The sequence below is a fragment of the Hemitrygon akajei genome, chromosome 3 (assembly GCF_048418815.1).
Source record: "Hemitrygon akajei chromosome 3, sHemAka1.3, whole genome shotgun sequence".
Taxonomy (NCBI): domain Eukaryota; kingdom Metazoa; phylum Chordata; class Chondrichthyes; order Myliobatiformes; family Dasyatidae; genus Hemitrygon; species Hemitrygon akajei.
In genome coordinates, this window is record NC_133126.1 from 22313562 (window position 1) to 22329133 (window position 15572).

At 42.4% G+C, this 15572-nt stretch overlaps 1 protein-coding gene across 42 annotated transcripts in view; it reads left to right on the plus strand.

Annotated features, from left to right (window-relative positions):
• The window catches only part of nrxn3a (neurexin 3a), a 2216268-nt gene that overhangs the window by 847888 nt on the left and 1352808 nt on the right, over positions 1-15572 (plus strand). For all 42 annotated transcript variants that reach the window (XR_012098174.1, XR_012098175.1, XR_012098176.1 and 39 more), the window contains one exon: positions 6578-6781. Coding sequence is in view for 36 of the 42 variants with exons in the window: in XM_073039307.1 (XP_072895408.1) it covers positions 6578-6781 (204 nt within the window). In the remaining 6 variants the exon portion in view is untranslated. The remainder of the gene's footprint in view (positions 1-6577; positions 6782-15572) is intronic.

The following is a 15572-nucleotide window of genomic DNA, read 5'->3' on the forward strand; positions in this document are numbered from 1 at the left end:
CACAAACAAATACATAACTGTAAATTATAAGACTTTGATTCTGGCCTCATAATTTAAAAATGCAAGATTCCCTCTCTTTAGATAAAAGAAAAATATCCTGTTAAACTGTGGATCTATTTAGTTTGAAGCTCTATTTTGCACTGTAGGCTTTTAACGTGTGTTATATGAGCAAGCCACATGTTTAAAGTGCAAAAATATATTGGCTCATTCCTGTCATGAATATTTCAATGAAACACCTAATTGATAAAATTGTCATCTTATTTTCAAAATGATTCTTTATCACTATCTTTCTGGCAGTGTATATTTTTCTTTGGTTCGTTCACAAATTGGACAGCTTTTAATTGTGATTTTCTTTAATTTGGTGTTTAAATATGAAAATAAAGTAAACAATTGGAGCTAACTGTGATTAAAATATTTTGCAAATTCTTTGCAATAGATCTTCTGCCATTATTATATGCTCCTCGCTGACACCTTCCCCAAGTACTAAGTTCCTTGCTTAATCTAATCCATCAGAAAGCAAGGGAATTAAATAAAGTACCAACGAAGTCCTGCTGTAAAATGTTTTTGAAATGAAAATTGGAAAATGGGTGGGCTGAGGGGCCTGGTTCGGTGCTGTAGTTCTCTATGAATATCATTTCGGTCTGTATCCTTGGAGTTTCATAAACATTGAGTCATAGAGTACCGTACTAGAAAATTACAGCGCAGAAACAGACCCTTCGGCCCATTAAGTCCATGCCAAAGTATTATTCTGCCTAGTCGCATCGACCTGCACCTGAACCATAACCTTCCATACCCCTATAATCCATGTACCTTTTCAAACTTCTCATAAATGTTAAATGCACTCTGGCTGCAGTGATGCCTGGTTTCCTATCTGTCATAAACCCTCAGTGCTGAAGCTATTTGCTCACTTTTATTATCTGCTCAATTTGTTTGCTTTTTTCTCTCTGCACATTGAGTGTTTGACTGTCTTCATCTTTTTTAAAATGGGTACTTTTGGGGTTTCTTTGTTTTGTGGCTGGCTGTAAGGAGATGAATCTCAAGGTTGTATAACATTTACATACTTGGATAATAAACGTCCTTTGAACTTTGGACTTTGAAATTGACCTCGCATCCACCCATTCCGGCAACTTGTTCGTTAGTTTGCCTTCAAATTGATAAGCAAATATTCCAAGGCACTTCAAATGAATGTAAATGGACAACGAAAAGATAGTGAATCAAAAAGGAGTTATTAGAAAGGATAGCAAAAAGATTGCTTGAACTGGAGGGTTGCAGAGGAGTGATTTAATGGTTATCTAGTTGCCAATAGTGGAATAAGGAGACTGAGGATATTCATAAGTGGACACGGTTGGCAAATGCAGTATTGCTCTGATCTGGTATCATGGAATCTTACATATTTGCTGTCTTCAGGAAATCCAATAGATGTTGACAAAATATTGAGCAAATGTTGCAGAAATGCTGAATTATCGATATATAAGCAGCCTGAGTAATGGCACAGTATTGAATCTTTGTAAAAGACCAGGAACTGCGACATAAACAAGGACTCCACAACTGATGTGCTCAACATTCTTCATCCACTTTTTTTTAAATATTTGAACAGTTTGTCTTATTTTGCACATTGGCTGTTTGTCACTCTTGGTTTGGACGTAGTTTTTCATTGATTCGATTGTATTTTTTGTTCTACCGTGAAATCTCTGCAAGAAAATGAATCTCAGAGTAGTGTATGGTGACATGCACACACTTTGATAATAAATTTACTTTGAACTTTAAACATTTGAGGCTCTGAAAGTGGCTGAAATGGACAGGTGCCCGGGGTGCCTGAGTTCTGGTATCAGGTATTCAGAAGAGGTGGGACTGAAATCAAGTGGTTTAAATTCCCTTAAAGTAATTCTGATTACAAAATAAAGAGATTAGATTTACTTGTCACATGTATATTGAAACATACAGTGTAATGTGACATTTGAGGATTGTGCTGTACAGCCCATAAGTGTCACCATGCTTCCGATGCCAACGTAGCGTGCCCACGACTACTAACCCTAAACCATATTCCTTTGGAATGTGGGAAGAAACCGGAGCACCCGGAGGCAACTCATGTTGTCACAAGGAGAACATGTGAACTCCTTACGACTGCAGCAGGAATTGAACCCTGGACCTGCATATAGCACCATAAAGCGTAAAGCTAACCGCTACACTACTGTGCCACTCCTGGTATGTAGAGACCACAAAAAGCTGCACCTCTAGCACGTTTTGTTGTTTTTCCTACTCCCATTTTATTTATTTTTTACTAGTTGTCTTGTAGAGATAGAGCATTGACAGGCCCTACGGGCCCGACAAGCCACACTGCCCAGCAACCCACCTATTTAAACCCAGCCTAATCAGAGAACAATTTACAATGACCGAGAAGCTTACTAACCGATACGTCTTTGGACTGTGGGAGGAAACCGGAGCACTCAGAGGAAACCCACACATTCACGGGAAGGACATACAAACTCCTTGCAGAGGACACTAGAATTGAACTGTTTTTGTTTGGAAGAAGAGTTTGAAATGTCAGTTCCAACATAGCTCAGCAGTTACAGTGGAATTTAAGCCATTCAATCAGTAAAATAAATTGCTAGTCAGGAGGCCCATCAACATAGTGACATGGTCGTGTAGTGGTTAGTGTAATGTTTTTACTGTGCCAGCAGCCTGTATTCAATATCAGCTGCATTATGTAAGGAGAATCAAAACCGGGTTTAATATGACTGACATACCATATATCATGACATTGGTTGTTTGGAACAGCATGGTAGCATAGTGGTTAGAATAACACTTTACAGCGCCAGTGACACGGGTTGAATTCCTGCTGCTATTTGTAGGGACTTTGTATGTTCTCCCCCTGACCGCGTGGGTTCCCTCTGGGTGCTCCGGTTTCCTCCGGCTGCTTCAGTTTCCTTCTACGTTCCTGAATGATGTGCGGGCAAGCTTGTTACCGTGTTGCATCGCTAAAATAAATAAGTAAATAGTTTTTAAAGATCTACTTCGGGAAACAAGGGTTGGGTAAGAAATAACAGATACCTCAGTCAAGAGGAAATGATGCAGTGTCTTTTGTCCCTGTGCCTGATGCTGTCAAAACTACATTGTCGCCCTTCAATCAGGCACAGACCAACTCTTCCTATAGAAGTGGGCTCTTGTATTGAATATTGTCACTGTACACTCTAAGTAGACATGTTGCTGGTATATGATTTGTTTATTTGTTTAGAGATACAGTGTGGAACAGGCCCTTCTTTCCCAATGAGCCCCACGACCCAGCAACCCGCCTATTTAACTCTAGCATAATCACAACTTACAGTGACCAATTAACCTTCTAACCAGTCTGTCTTTGACTTTTTTTTTGACCCTCGCAACATCACGAGGTGAATGTACAAACTCCTTCCAGACGGTGCCAGATTTGAACTCTGAACTCTGGAATGCCTTGAGCCATAGCAACGTTGAGTTAACTGCTATGCTATTGTGGCACCCACTTCCTGGTCTGCTATTTTAAGCAGGTGTTTAGTACAGAGAAATAGAAAAAATCCTCTCTGGTGCTATCAAATGTCAATATATATGAAAAAAAGGCCCTGACTGTCTGACCCAGCAATTAGTCATCCCCTGAATTATTCCACTAAGTGAGGTACAGTTTCAGAGTGGCCACGTGTTTGGCCTGCTATTCGGGAGACTAGGCCATTGATCTGGAGATGTTTCAGGGCGAGACCCTTCATTAGTGCCAGAAAGGAAGAGGGCAGAAACCAGAATAAGAAGGTGGGAGGAAGAGGAGGGGTACAAGCTGGCAGGGAAAAGGCAACACACACAAAATGGTGGAGGGACTCAGCAGGCCAGGCACCATCTATGGAAAAGAGTAAACAGTCGACGTTTTGGGTCATGACCCTTTGGCAGGACTGGAGAAAAAAAGGTGAGCAGTGAGGGTGAGAGGGTGGGGGAAGGGGAGGAAGAAGCACGAGGTGATAGGTGAAACTGGGAGGGGGAGGGGTGAAGTAAGGAGCTGGGAAGCTGATTGGTGAGAGAGATACAGGGCTGGAGAAGGGGGAATCTGATAGGAGAGGACAGAAGACCATGGAAGGAAGAAAAGTGGGAAGGGCACCAGAGGGAGATGATGGGCAGGTGAGGAGATAAGGTGAAAGAGAGAAAAGGGTATGGGGATAGGTGATGGGGAAGGGGCATTACTAGAGTTTCGAGCAATCGATGTTCATGCCATCAGGTTGGAGGCTACCCAAACGGAAAATAAAGTTTTGCTCCTTCAACCTGAGTGTGAGCTCATCGTGATAGTAGAGGAGCCCATGGACTGACATGTTGGAATGGGAATGGGAATGGAATTAAAATAGGTGGCTGCCGGGAGTTCCCGCTTTTTCTGATGGACATAGGCGCTCAGCGAAACTGTCTCCCAATCTCCACCCAGTCTCACCAATATAAAGGAAGCCACAGTGGGATCTCCAGACACAATAGAAGACCCTGACGGACTCTCAGGTGAAGAGTTGCCTCACCTGGAAGGACTGTTTGGGGCCCTGAATGGAAGTGAGGGAGGAGGTGTTGGGGCAGGGTAAGTGCTAGGAGGGAGATCGGGGGGGAAGGATGAATGGATGAGGGAGTTAGGAGCAATCCCTGTGGAAAGCAGAAAGTGATGGGGGGAGGCAGGGGGAGGGTAAGGTGTGCTTGGTGGTGGGATCCCGTTGGAGATGGCAAGTTATGGAGAATTATGTTCTGGATGCTGAGGCTGGTGGGGTGGTAGGTGAGGACAAGAGGAACCCTATCCTTGGTGGTGATGCACCATCAATAACTCACTCTGAGACATAAGAAGCGAGATATCGGCTTTTATTGACTGGAAGAATGAACAACACTACATCCTGGAGAATGAGGCCGGGCATCAGGCCTCAATCGCCTTTATACAGGGGTCTGTGGGAGGAGCCACAGGAGCAGTCTAGACAGGTATATGTAGTTCACCACAGGTGGGGTGATGGATGGATGGGGTGAGGGCAGATGTGTAAAAAATGGAAAAGGTGCAGTTGAGGGCTGTGTTGATGGTGGAGGAAAGGAGTTCCCTTTCTTTGAAGAAGAAGGACATCTCTTTTCATTCTGGAATGAAAAGTCTCATCCTGAGAGCAGATACGGTGGAGATGGAGGAACAGAGAGAAGGTGATGGCATTTTTACAAGTAACTGGGTGGGAAGAGGTGTAGTCCAGCTAGCTGGGAGTCAGTATGTTTATAATAAACATCAGTAGATAAGCTATCTCCAGAGCTAGAGACAGAGAGCTTGAGAACGGGAAGGGAGGTGTCAGAAATGGACCAGGTAAATTTGAGATCAGGGAGGAAGTTGGAGGCAAAGTTGAAGAAGTCAACGAGCTCCACGTGGGTACAGGAAGCAGCACAAATTCAGTCGCCGGGATAACATAGGAAAATTGAGGAGTGACACCAGTGTAGGCTTGGAACAAAGCAGGCATAACTGGGATCCATCCAAGTATCCATGGCTGCACCTTTTCTTTGAAGAAAGTAGGAGGAGCCAAAGGAGAAATTGTTGAGAATGAAGTCAAGTTCTGACAGATGGAGAAAAGTGGTGGTGGAGGGGAACTGATTGGGTCTGGTGTTCAAAAAGAAAGGGAGAGCTTTGAGACCTTCCTGGTGGGGGTTGGAGGTGTTTATGGACAGGACATCCATGGTGAAAATAAAATGCTCAGGGCCAGGGAACTTTAAATCATTGAAGTGTCACAGATGTAGGTAGGAAGAGACTGAACCACAGGGGATAAAACTGAGTTGAGGTATGCAGATATGAAGACAGTAGGGCAGGAACAAGCAGAAACAATGTGTTTACCTGGACAGGCAGGTTTGTGGATCTTGGGTAGGAGGTAGAAACAGGAGGAGCAGGGTGAGCGAACTGAAAGGTGAGACTAGGTGAGAGGAGGAAAGGGTCTTGGCCTGAAATGTTAATTCCCCTCAGTGCATGCTTGCTAACATGATGAGTTCTTCCAACATTTTGTGTCTCCTGTTCCTCTATCATTCCTGATAAAGCAGGATTGATGATTGAGAGTGAATGTCTAGGTACCTTTTTCCTTTGACCATCCACTTAAATCTCCCCTGTCCCCATTCTCACCATGAATCTATTGCTGAGGTCCCCTTCCAGTACCTGCTGCAATATTCAGAATAGGGCATATACCCTGAAGACTCCTCACATGCTACTAAAGCCAGGAAATCAATTCTGCATGATCTCCCTACTCCTAGTTTCAATGTGACATACCCCAATTCTGTACAATTGTTGGCATTGCTTTCACTAGTTGTCAGTTAGAATGTGTGTAAGAATATAATTAATACGGTGTGAAGATATTACTGCATTTTGCAACAAAATTGGATTCATTACAGAGGTTAACCATTTGGCCTGTTAAGTTTACACAATTGTTTCAACACCAGATGTAAAGACCTACAAAAAAGTAAATCCCACAGTGGTGTATAGTAACATCTACATACACTGATAATAAATGTACTCTGAACAATAAACAAGAACAGAATAGCATAAGCTGGTGTCACCTCACGTCACCATTTGACTCTTTCCCCACAGAGGCATCCATTCTCAGCTACGATGGCAGCATGTACCTGAAGATAGTCATGCCCTGGGTAATGCACACAGAAGCCGAAGACGTTTCCCTCCGCTTCATGTCCCAGCGAGCTTATGGCTTACTCGTGGCCACGACCTCAAGGGATTCGGCCGACACACTTCGCTTGGAGCTTGACGGAGGCCGAGTGAAGTTGACAGTCAACTTAGGTATTGTATAAAACTTGACTGTGTGGCTGTCTAGCCTTTCATTGGTGATGGATTTATTAACAATTACTTGAATACAGTAAATTCCTCCTAAAAGTTGTTTCTTAAAACATTTATATTAATTTGTAAATGAATATTAATTTGAATGTTGTGTAAAATGTGCATGAAGTTATCAATCCGATGTAATTAAGTAATTCCGGACCTGTTAGATCTGAAATCCATGTTTAAATGGACCATCTTTTGAGCAAATATCCATGTTTTTGCATCATAACTGTTGGTACTGCCAAGTAAGCCACAGCAAATGTTTGGTTTTAAGAAAAAATAATGTCAAATTAATTACACTGAGGCAGGTGCCTGCCAGTTTAAATCATTCTGATAATCTCATCATAATCTCCCTTGTAGAAGTGGAAATGCTGTGGCCTACTTGTGGTCAGTTTAATATAAAAATCTTTTATAAGAATACTTTGCAAAATTTGTGAAGTTTTTCTTTTTTTTTACTCATTTTTGTTTTTGGTTAAGTTTGTGGTTTTAAAAAATAAGTTTTAAAATTTAAACTTAATGCTTAACTTTTTTTTAAATCAAAATGCTTCATGAGTCATCAGTCAAAAGATGGCTATCAACCCCTTCAAAGGCCTGAAGCCTGCGGCCCGCTTGGCAAACAGCCCTGAGAACAGAGAGCACAATGAAACCTGCAGCTGGATCGCTTTACCTCTCAGTCACCCCCTTGCCACTTCCTCATTGTCCCTTCTAAATTGGAAACTTTCCTACCTGATGAATACAAGATTGAGCCATTAATCAGCATCTAAATAGTGCATTCTTTTTTAAAATACATTTCTGTGGTTCAAAGCTATTTCAAATCTCCACCATGAACCATATATAATCAAGGAACAAGACATTATTTGTTAGAAGTATGTACATGAATATTTGTAAATCAGTGCTTAGTGGACAACAAACAAAGGCAGTAAACTTAAAACAATTTGGGAATTTTAAAATGTGTAATTATTAAGCTTTTGAGGGATGCTCCCCGTTAAGAGCATTGATTTATTGATTTTTTTAAAACTAATTTGGCTGAAATAATAAATGGACAAAAAGACAGGTTTTGGCCCAGATCTCCCAAGAAGTATGCAGCTTCACACCACATTCGCCCTGACACAGCCTTCTCATGTATAGTCAGCCTTCTTTGCTAATTGGCGAGGCCTATAGTGTAGCAAAGAACATTTGTCACTGCAAATGTCAGACTCTGCCACTGAAACTCACTGTAGTTTTGCCCGTACTGGAGAAGAAGACTAAAGATCAAAAGGATTGTATGAGAGTGGATTTTAGCCTGCCGGGCATATTTAAGACTGAGAAGATAATTGGAGGAAAGTATAGGGAGGGAATGTCTGGTGGGTTTTTTTTAAAGAGTGGTGGGAGCATGGAATGCTCTGCCAGGGGTGGTGGTAGAGGCAGACATATTAAAGATGCTTAAGAGACTCTTAGATAGGAACATGGATGAAAGAAAAATGGAGGGCTATTGATCTTAGAGTAGGTTAAAAAGTCAACAGAACACATTGTAGGCCAAAGGGCCTGTACTGTGCTGTGCTGTTCTGTGGACAGAACAGAGGGAGGTTGTAATCTGAAACACACACTCTGAGTTGATGAAGGAAGCAGGTACTCCTATGGCATTTAGGGGGTATCCGGATGAGCACTTCAATTGCCAAAGTAAAGGAGCAAGTATTAGTAACTGGAGTTTGTCTATTGGTAAGTGGTGGTCACTGCGGATGTAACTGGTCAATGGACCTCTGTCCTATGCAAATCTATGAATCTTTGCTTGTGGTTCACAAGGCACAGCTGTGAGATCGGACACAGTAGTTCATTTCAGCGCTAACTGGTGTGCCATCAGTGGCTGCCATGTTCCAATGCAAGGGTCAAGCAACACCAGTAGCCTGCTGAGCTCTATGAGGAGGAATGTCTTTAGCCAGAGGGTGCGAACCTGTGGAATTCATTGCCACAGATAGCTGTGGAGACCAAGTCACTAGGTATGTGGAGGTTGATAGGTTCTTGATTAGTCAAGGTGTCAAAGGTTGAGAATGGGATTGAGAGGGATAATAAATCAGCCACAATGGAATGGCGGAGCAGACTCTGGACTAAATGGCCTAATTGTGTTCCTATTCTATGGGATGCCATGGAACTCGGTAACATTCCTGAACAAAGGGTTGAGTTGTGGGCATGTTATGTTGATACTAGAAGTGTGGCAACACATGCACAGTTCTTGCTGACTGAATTTGGCATAAATGATACATTTCACTATATGTTTCCATGTTTAATATGGAAATGCTCATCTTCTTATTTTTGTCAGAATGGTGGACATCCTAGGTAGGCACTTATGAACCTTAAATCGCATTCCAATTAAGGGTTGTAATTACCACTGTTACAAATGTTTTGCTGACACCAACCCCCCGCCCCCCCCCCCCCCCACTGGAAGACCTGGGCCTTTACCATTTTTACCAAAGTGCAGTTTTGCAATTTGTTACCTGTTCAAGTATATAAATTATGCTACTTGATGAAATGCAATTGATTATCTTACTTAGTGCAAAAACATGGTGGATTTTTGAAAGACAAAGAATAGTACTGATTCTCTGTGGAAGGGAAGGGAAAGTGAAGTTTAATGCTGACCAGAATCCTATATATTCCAACAGAAATTTTACTGAACTCGCTGTTGAGGTAAATTTGTGAACATATTCAGTGACTGATTTTTTTTCTCTCTCTCTCCAGTGCTATCACTATCTCTATTTCTGGTCCTGCTGAAGCTTTCCTTCATCATTGTACCTTATTGTTTAGTGATTTTTGCCGTCTAGTGGTCACTCTGTAACATAGCTGCTCTCTCAGGTAACGCGGGTAAGTTGGATGCAGCGTCTCGATGCAGCCAATTTAGATGACTGGGGTTAGTTTTCTATCTGGTTCTTTTTATAGCAAAAAAGATCCAAACCAAAAATAGGAAAAAGTATAGTTTTGTTTAACAAGTATCGTTCCTAATTGGCTTCAAAACACAAGAACATTGAATTCTCAGCTTGCATTGCACTAGGCTCAATAAATATTCCGCATATCATTCAAAATAAATTTATTATCAAAGTACATGTATGTCACCATACACAACCCTGAGATTCATTTCCTTGCGAGTATTTACAGTAGAACAGTAAAATACAATGGAACCAATGAAAAATGCATACAGACTGACAAATATGAATTTAATATGACACATTTGAATGTTAGTGGGATGCATTTAACACAAATACTAATCTGCACATTTATTTCTTCTACCAAAGTGCATGACCAAGCATTTTCCAACATTGTATTTCATTTACCACTTTCTTGCCCATTCTCCTAATCTGTCGAGCACTTATGCAGCCTACCTGTTTCCTCCACACCAATCTTCATATCATCTGCAAACTTGGCAACAAAGCCTTCTATTCCATCATCTAAATTGCTGATACACGGTATAAAAAGAAGTGGTCCCAACACTGACCTCTGCAGAACACCACTCATCATTGGCAGCCAACCAGAAAAGGATCCTTTTATTCACTTTTTTTCCTTTAATCATTTCACCTATCATCCTTAACCTATGATTTCTAGTTCTGGTCTCAACCCAAGCTCAGTTGAACAAGCTTGCTTGCATTTACCCAATCAATACCCCTCATAATCTTGTATACCTCTGTCAAGTGTCCCCTCATTATTCTATTTTCTAGGGAATAAATTCCTAACCTATTCACTCTTTCCCTGTAACTCAGGTATTCAAGTCCGGGCAAAATCCCTGTTAATGTTCTTAGTCTTTCAATCTTTATTAGCTCGCTCTTTTAGTTTGGTTTAGGAAGTTGTGCCTTCAAGAAGCCTGACTGCGAAAGTAACTTACTTACTGGAACTTGCATCAGTATTCTTATCACTTACTCCGTGGATCAATGCACACACTGAAGCAGTTAGGGCACTTTGGGATAGATAATGATAATTGCTTGGCTCATTTAATGAAAACATGGGAGCAAAGTATCTGAACCATTGATTTTAACTGCAGTCACTCATAGCGAGATGGTGCTGCAGAACATTATGTCATAAATGGCCGCATTTTTCACCATAACATCTCTGAGCGATCTGAGACAAATTATTTTTGCAAAAATAATTAATCTTTTGTACCACGTTTAAAATTCACTGCAGTGCTTGAAAGAATTTGATTTGAACGTCTTTGTTCTCTGCTTGCAAGGTGCCTTTTCCACATTTCCTACCTGAACAAGTCTTTGTGAGAAGGGTCCAAGGGTGGGTTCATCCATGAGACATGAATCATATTCTCTAGCTGTGAGTTGATATCCATGGAGAGCTAGAACTATGCTCAGACTTTTAATGATGAACTCTGAAGTGCATAGAAAGAACAGGGTTCTTCTAGGAAAGTAATCTCTGCAGTTCATAAATGCCTTTAAAACCCTCAGTGGTTTTTAAGATCACAAAGATGCAGATGATAGAATCAGAGCACAGAAAGATACTCTATTGGCTAACCTTAGAACATAGAGCATAGAATAGTACAGCACATTACAGGCCCTTCGGCCCACAATGTTGTGCCAACCCTCAAACCCTGCCTCCCATATAACCCCCCACCTTAAATTCCTCCATATACCTGTCTAGTAGTCTCCTAAACTTCACTAGTGTATCTGCCTCCACCCCTGACTCAGGCAGTGCATTCCACGCACCAACCACTCTCTGAGTGAAAAACCTTCCTCTAATATCCCCCTTGAACTTCCCTCCCCTTACCTTAAAGCCATGTCCTCTTGTACTGAGCAGTGGTGCCCTGGGGCAGAGGCGCTGGCTGTCCACTCTCTATTTCTCTTAATATCTTGTACACCTTTATCATGTCTCCTCTCATCCTCCTTCTCTCCAAAGAGTAAAGCCCTAGCTCCCTTAATCTCTGATCATAATCCATACTCTCTAAACCAGGCAGCATCCTGGTAAATCTCCTCTGTACCCTTTCCAATACTTCCACATCCTTCTTATACTGAGGCGACCAGAACTGGACACAGTACTCCAAGTGTGGCCTAACTAGAGTTTTATAGAGCTGCAACATTACATCGCGTCTCTTAAACTCTATCCCTCGACTTATGAAAGTTAACACCCCATAAGCTTTCTTAACTACCCTATCTACCTGTGAGGCAACTTTGAAGGATCTGTGAGCATGTACCCCCAGATCCCTCTGCTCTTCCACACTACCAAGTATCCTGCCATTTACTTTGTACTCTGCCTTGGAGTTTGTCCTTCCAAAGTGTACCACCTCATAGAACTCCATCTGCCACTTCTCAGCCCACTTCTGCATCCTATCAATGTCTTTCTGCAAGCTTTGACAATCCTCTACACTATCTACAACACCACCAACCTTTGTGTCGTCTGCAAACTTGCCAACCCACCCTTCTACCCCCACATCCAGGTCGTTAATAAAAATCACAAAAAGTAGAGGTCCCAGAACAGATCCTTGTGGGACACCACTAGTCACAACCCTCCAATCTGAATGTACTCCCTCCACCACAACCCTCTGCCTTCTGCAGGCAAGCCAATTCTGAATCCACCTGGCCAAACTTCCCTGGATCCCATGCCTTCTGAATTTCTGAATAAGCCTACTGTGTGGAACCTTGTCAAATGCCTTACTAAAATCCATGTAGATCACATCCACTGCACTACCCTCATCTATATGCCTGGTCACCTCCTCAAAGAACTCTATCAGGCTTGTTAGGCACGATCTGCCCTTCACAAAGCCATGCTGACTGTCCCTGATCAGACCATGATTCTCTAAATGCCCATAGATCCTATCTCTAAGAATCTTTTCCAACAGCTTTCCCACCACAGACATAAGGCTCACTGGTCTATAATTACCTGGACTATCCCTACTACCTTTTTTGAACAAGGGGACAACATTCGCCTCCCTCCAGTCCTCCGGTACCATTCCCATGGACAACGAGGACATAAAGATCCTAGCCAGAGGTTCAGCAATCTCTTCCCTTGCCTTGTGGAGCAGCCTGGGGAATATTCCGTCAGGGCCCGGGGTCTTATCCGTCCTAATATATTTTAACAACTCCAACACCTCCTCTCCCTTAATATCAACATGCTCCAGAACATCAACCTCACTCATATTGTCCTCACCGTCATCAAGTTCACTCTCAGTGGTGAATACCAAAGAGAAGTATTCATTGAGGACCTTGCTCACTTCCACAGCCTCCAGGCACATCTTCCCACTTTTATCTCTAATCGGTCCTACCTTCACTCCTGTCATCCTTTTGTTCTTCACATAATTGAAGAATGCCTTGGGGTTTTCCTTTACCCTACTCACCAAGGCCTTCTCATGCCCCCTTCTTGCTCTCCTCAGCCCCTTCTTAAGCTCCTTTCTTGCTACCCTATATTCCTCAATAGACCCATCTGATCCTTGCTTCCTAAACCTCATGTATGCTGCCTTCTTCCACCTGACGAGATTTTCGACTTCACTTGTTACCCATGGTTCCTTCACCCTACCATTCTTTATCTTCCTCACCGGGACAAATTTATCCCTAACATCCTGCAAGAGATCCTTAAACATCGACCACATGTCCATAGTACATTTCCCTGCAAAAACATCATCCCAATTCACACCCGCAAGTTCTAGCCTTATAGCCTCATAATTTGCCCTTCCCCAATTAAAAATTTTCCTGTCCTCTCTGATTCTATCCTTTTCCATGATAATGCTGAAGGTCAGGGAGCGGTGATCACCGTCCGCCAGATGCTCATCCACTGACAGATCTGTGACCTGACCCGGTTTGTTACCTAATACTAGATCTAGTATGGCATTCCCCCTAGTTGGCCTGTCAACATACCGTGACAGGAATCCATCCTGGATTCCTGACCATGCCAAGTATTAATTCCATATGAGAATGATTCCAGGAAAGAAATGGTAAATGTATGAGGATTATATTAGGCCTCTTCTTATCCGAGTACTTGATCAAATGTCTTTGAAACACTGTGATTGTATGTGTGTCTTCCATTTCCTTTGGCAGCTTGGCCCAAGTAACCACCAGTCCCTGTATGCAAAACTCACGTCTCAAATCTCCTTTATTTATCTTGCATTGTGCCCTTTAGTTCCAGACTCATTTGTCCTGGCATTAAAAATTTGCATTTCTAACCTTCTAAATTGCTTAGAATTTTAAGTTGCCTATATTATAGCATGAATAAATGCAGCCTATGAAATCTCTCCCTACAATTACAGCTCTCCATCCCAGGCAACATCCTGGTGACTGTCTTCTGCACTCTCTCTTTGCTACCATATCCTTCCTGTAGTGTGCTGATAATAAAAACTGTACACAATACTCTATGTACACAAAAGGAGGAGTGACAGGATGGAGATGCAGTATGCCTCTACTAAAAGAGGTGTAAGGTGCTCCTTCCCTCCACTAGCCTGCAGGTCACCCTTAGGCAAGGTGTAACACCTGCTTGGCCCCCAGTCAGGGTCACACGAAGCCACAGAAGCAGGTGGTGGATGGTTGTATGAGCAGCTGGTGCATATCACAAGCCTTCTTTGTGCAATCACTGATGCCAGGCAGGCAGTCTTTGAAGAGTATTGATAATGGCTGGGGTCACCTGGCTTGTAAAGACACTGCCCAGAAGAAGGCAATGGCAAACCACTTCTGTAGAAAAATATGCCAAGAACAGTCATGGTGATGGAAAGACCATGATCGCCCATGTCATACGCCATGGCACATAACGAATGAACAAACACAAAAAGAGTAACCAATAATTTGGATAGCTGCATGTCCCAATTCTTATATTCAGTGTTTTGGGCTGTGAAGGAAAGCATCTTTTCCTCACTGTCCATTTTTAACAAGCTCTGGACTTGTACCATAATGACCCTCTGCACCTCAACACTCCTGAGGTCCATACCATTCAGACCATGGAACGGTACAGCACAGTGCAGGCTCTTCATCTCACAATGTTGAGCCGACCTTTTAACATACACCAAAACCGGTCTACTCCTTCCCTTCCTCCCATTTTCCTTCATCCACATTTCTTTCAGCCATTTACTCTATGTCTGAGTGGAATTTGATTTTTCAAAGTGCATTACCTTCATTCATTCATTCATTCATTCATGTGATGTGGACAATCATGCTCCTGATCATGATTGTTCTTGGCAAATTTTTCTGCAGAAAAGTGGTTTGCCACTGCCTTCTTCTGAGCAGTGTCTTTATAAGGTGGATGACCCCAGCATTTATCAACGCTCTTCAGAGATTGTCTGCCTGGCATCAGTGCTCGCATAGCCAGGACAAGTGATGGTATTACTTTACGGTAGTCTAAATTCCATCTACCAGCAGGCCATCGAACTTTCCAGCTGATCTACGTACTGCTGTAACCTTACACAATCATCTTTGCTCTCTACGACTCCACCAGTTGTTGTCTCTTCTACAAACTTAATCAGATTACATATACAGTATATTATACGTCTTACAAACAACAGAGGTCCCAGCCATGATCCCTGTAGTACCCCACTTATGACTAGCTTCCAATGAGAAAAACGCCCATGCGCTGCTACTTTCTACCTTCTGTAACCAAGCCAGTTTTGGTTTCTGTTTGTCAACAGGTCTCAAATATCTTAGACCATATGACCATAAGATATAGGACCAGAATAAGACCATTTAGACCATCGAGACTGCTCTGCTATTTCATCATGCTGATCCATTTTCCTTCTCAGCCCCAATCTGCTGCCTTCTCACCATATCCATTCATACCCTGACTAAACAAGAATCTATAAACTATTGCCTTAAGT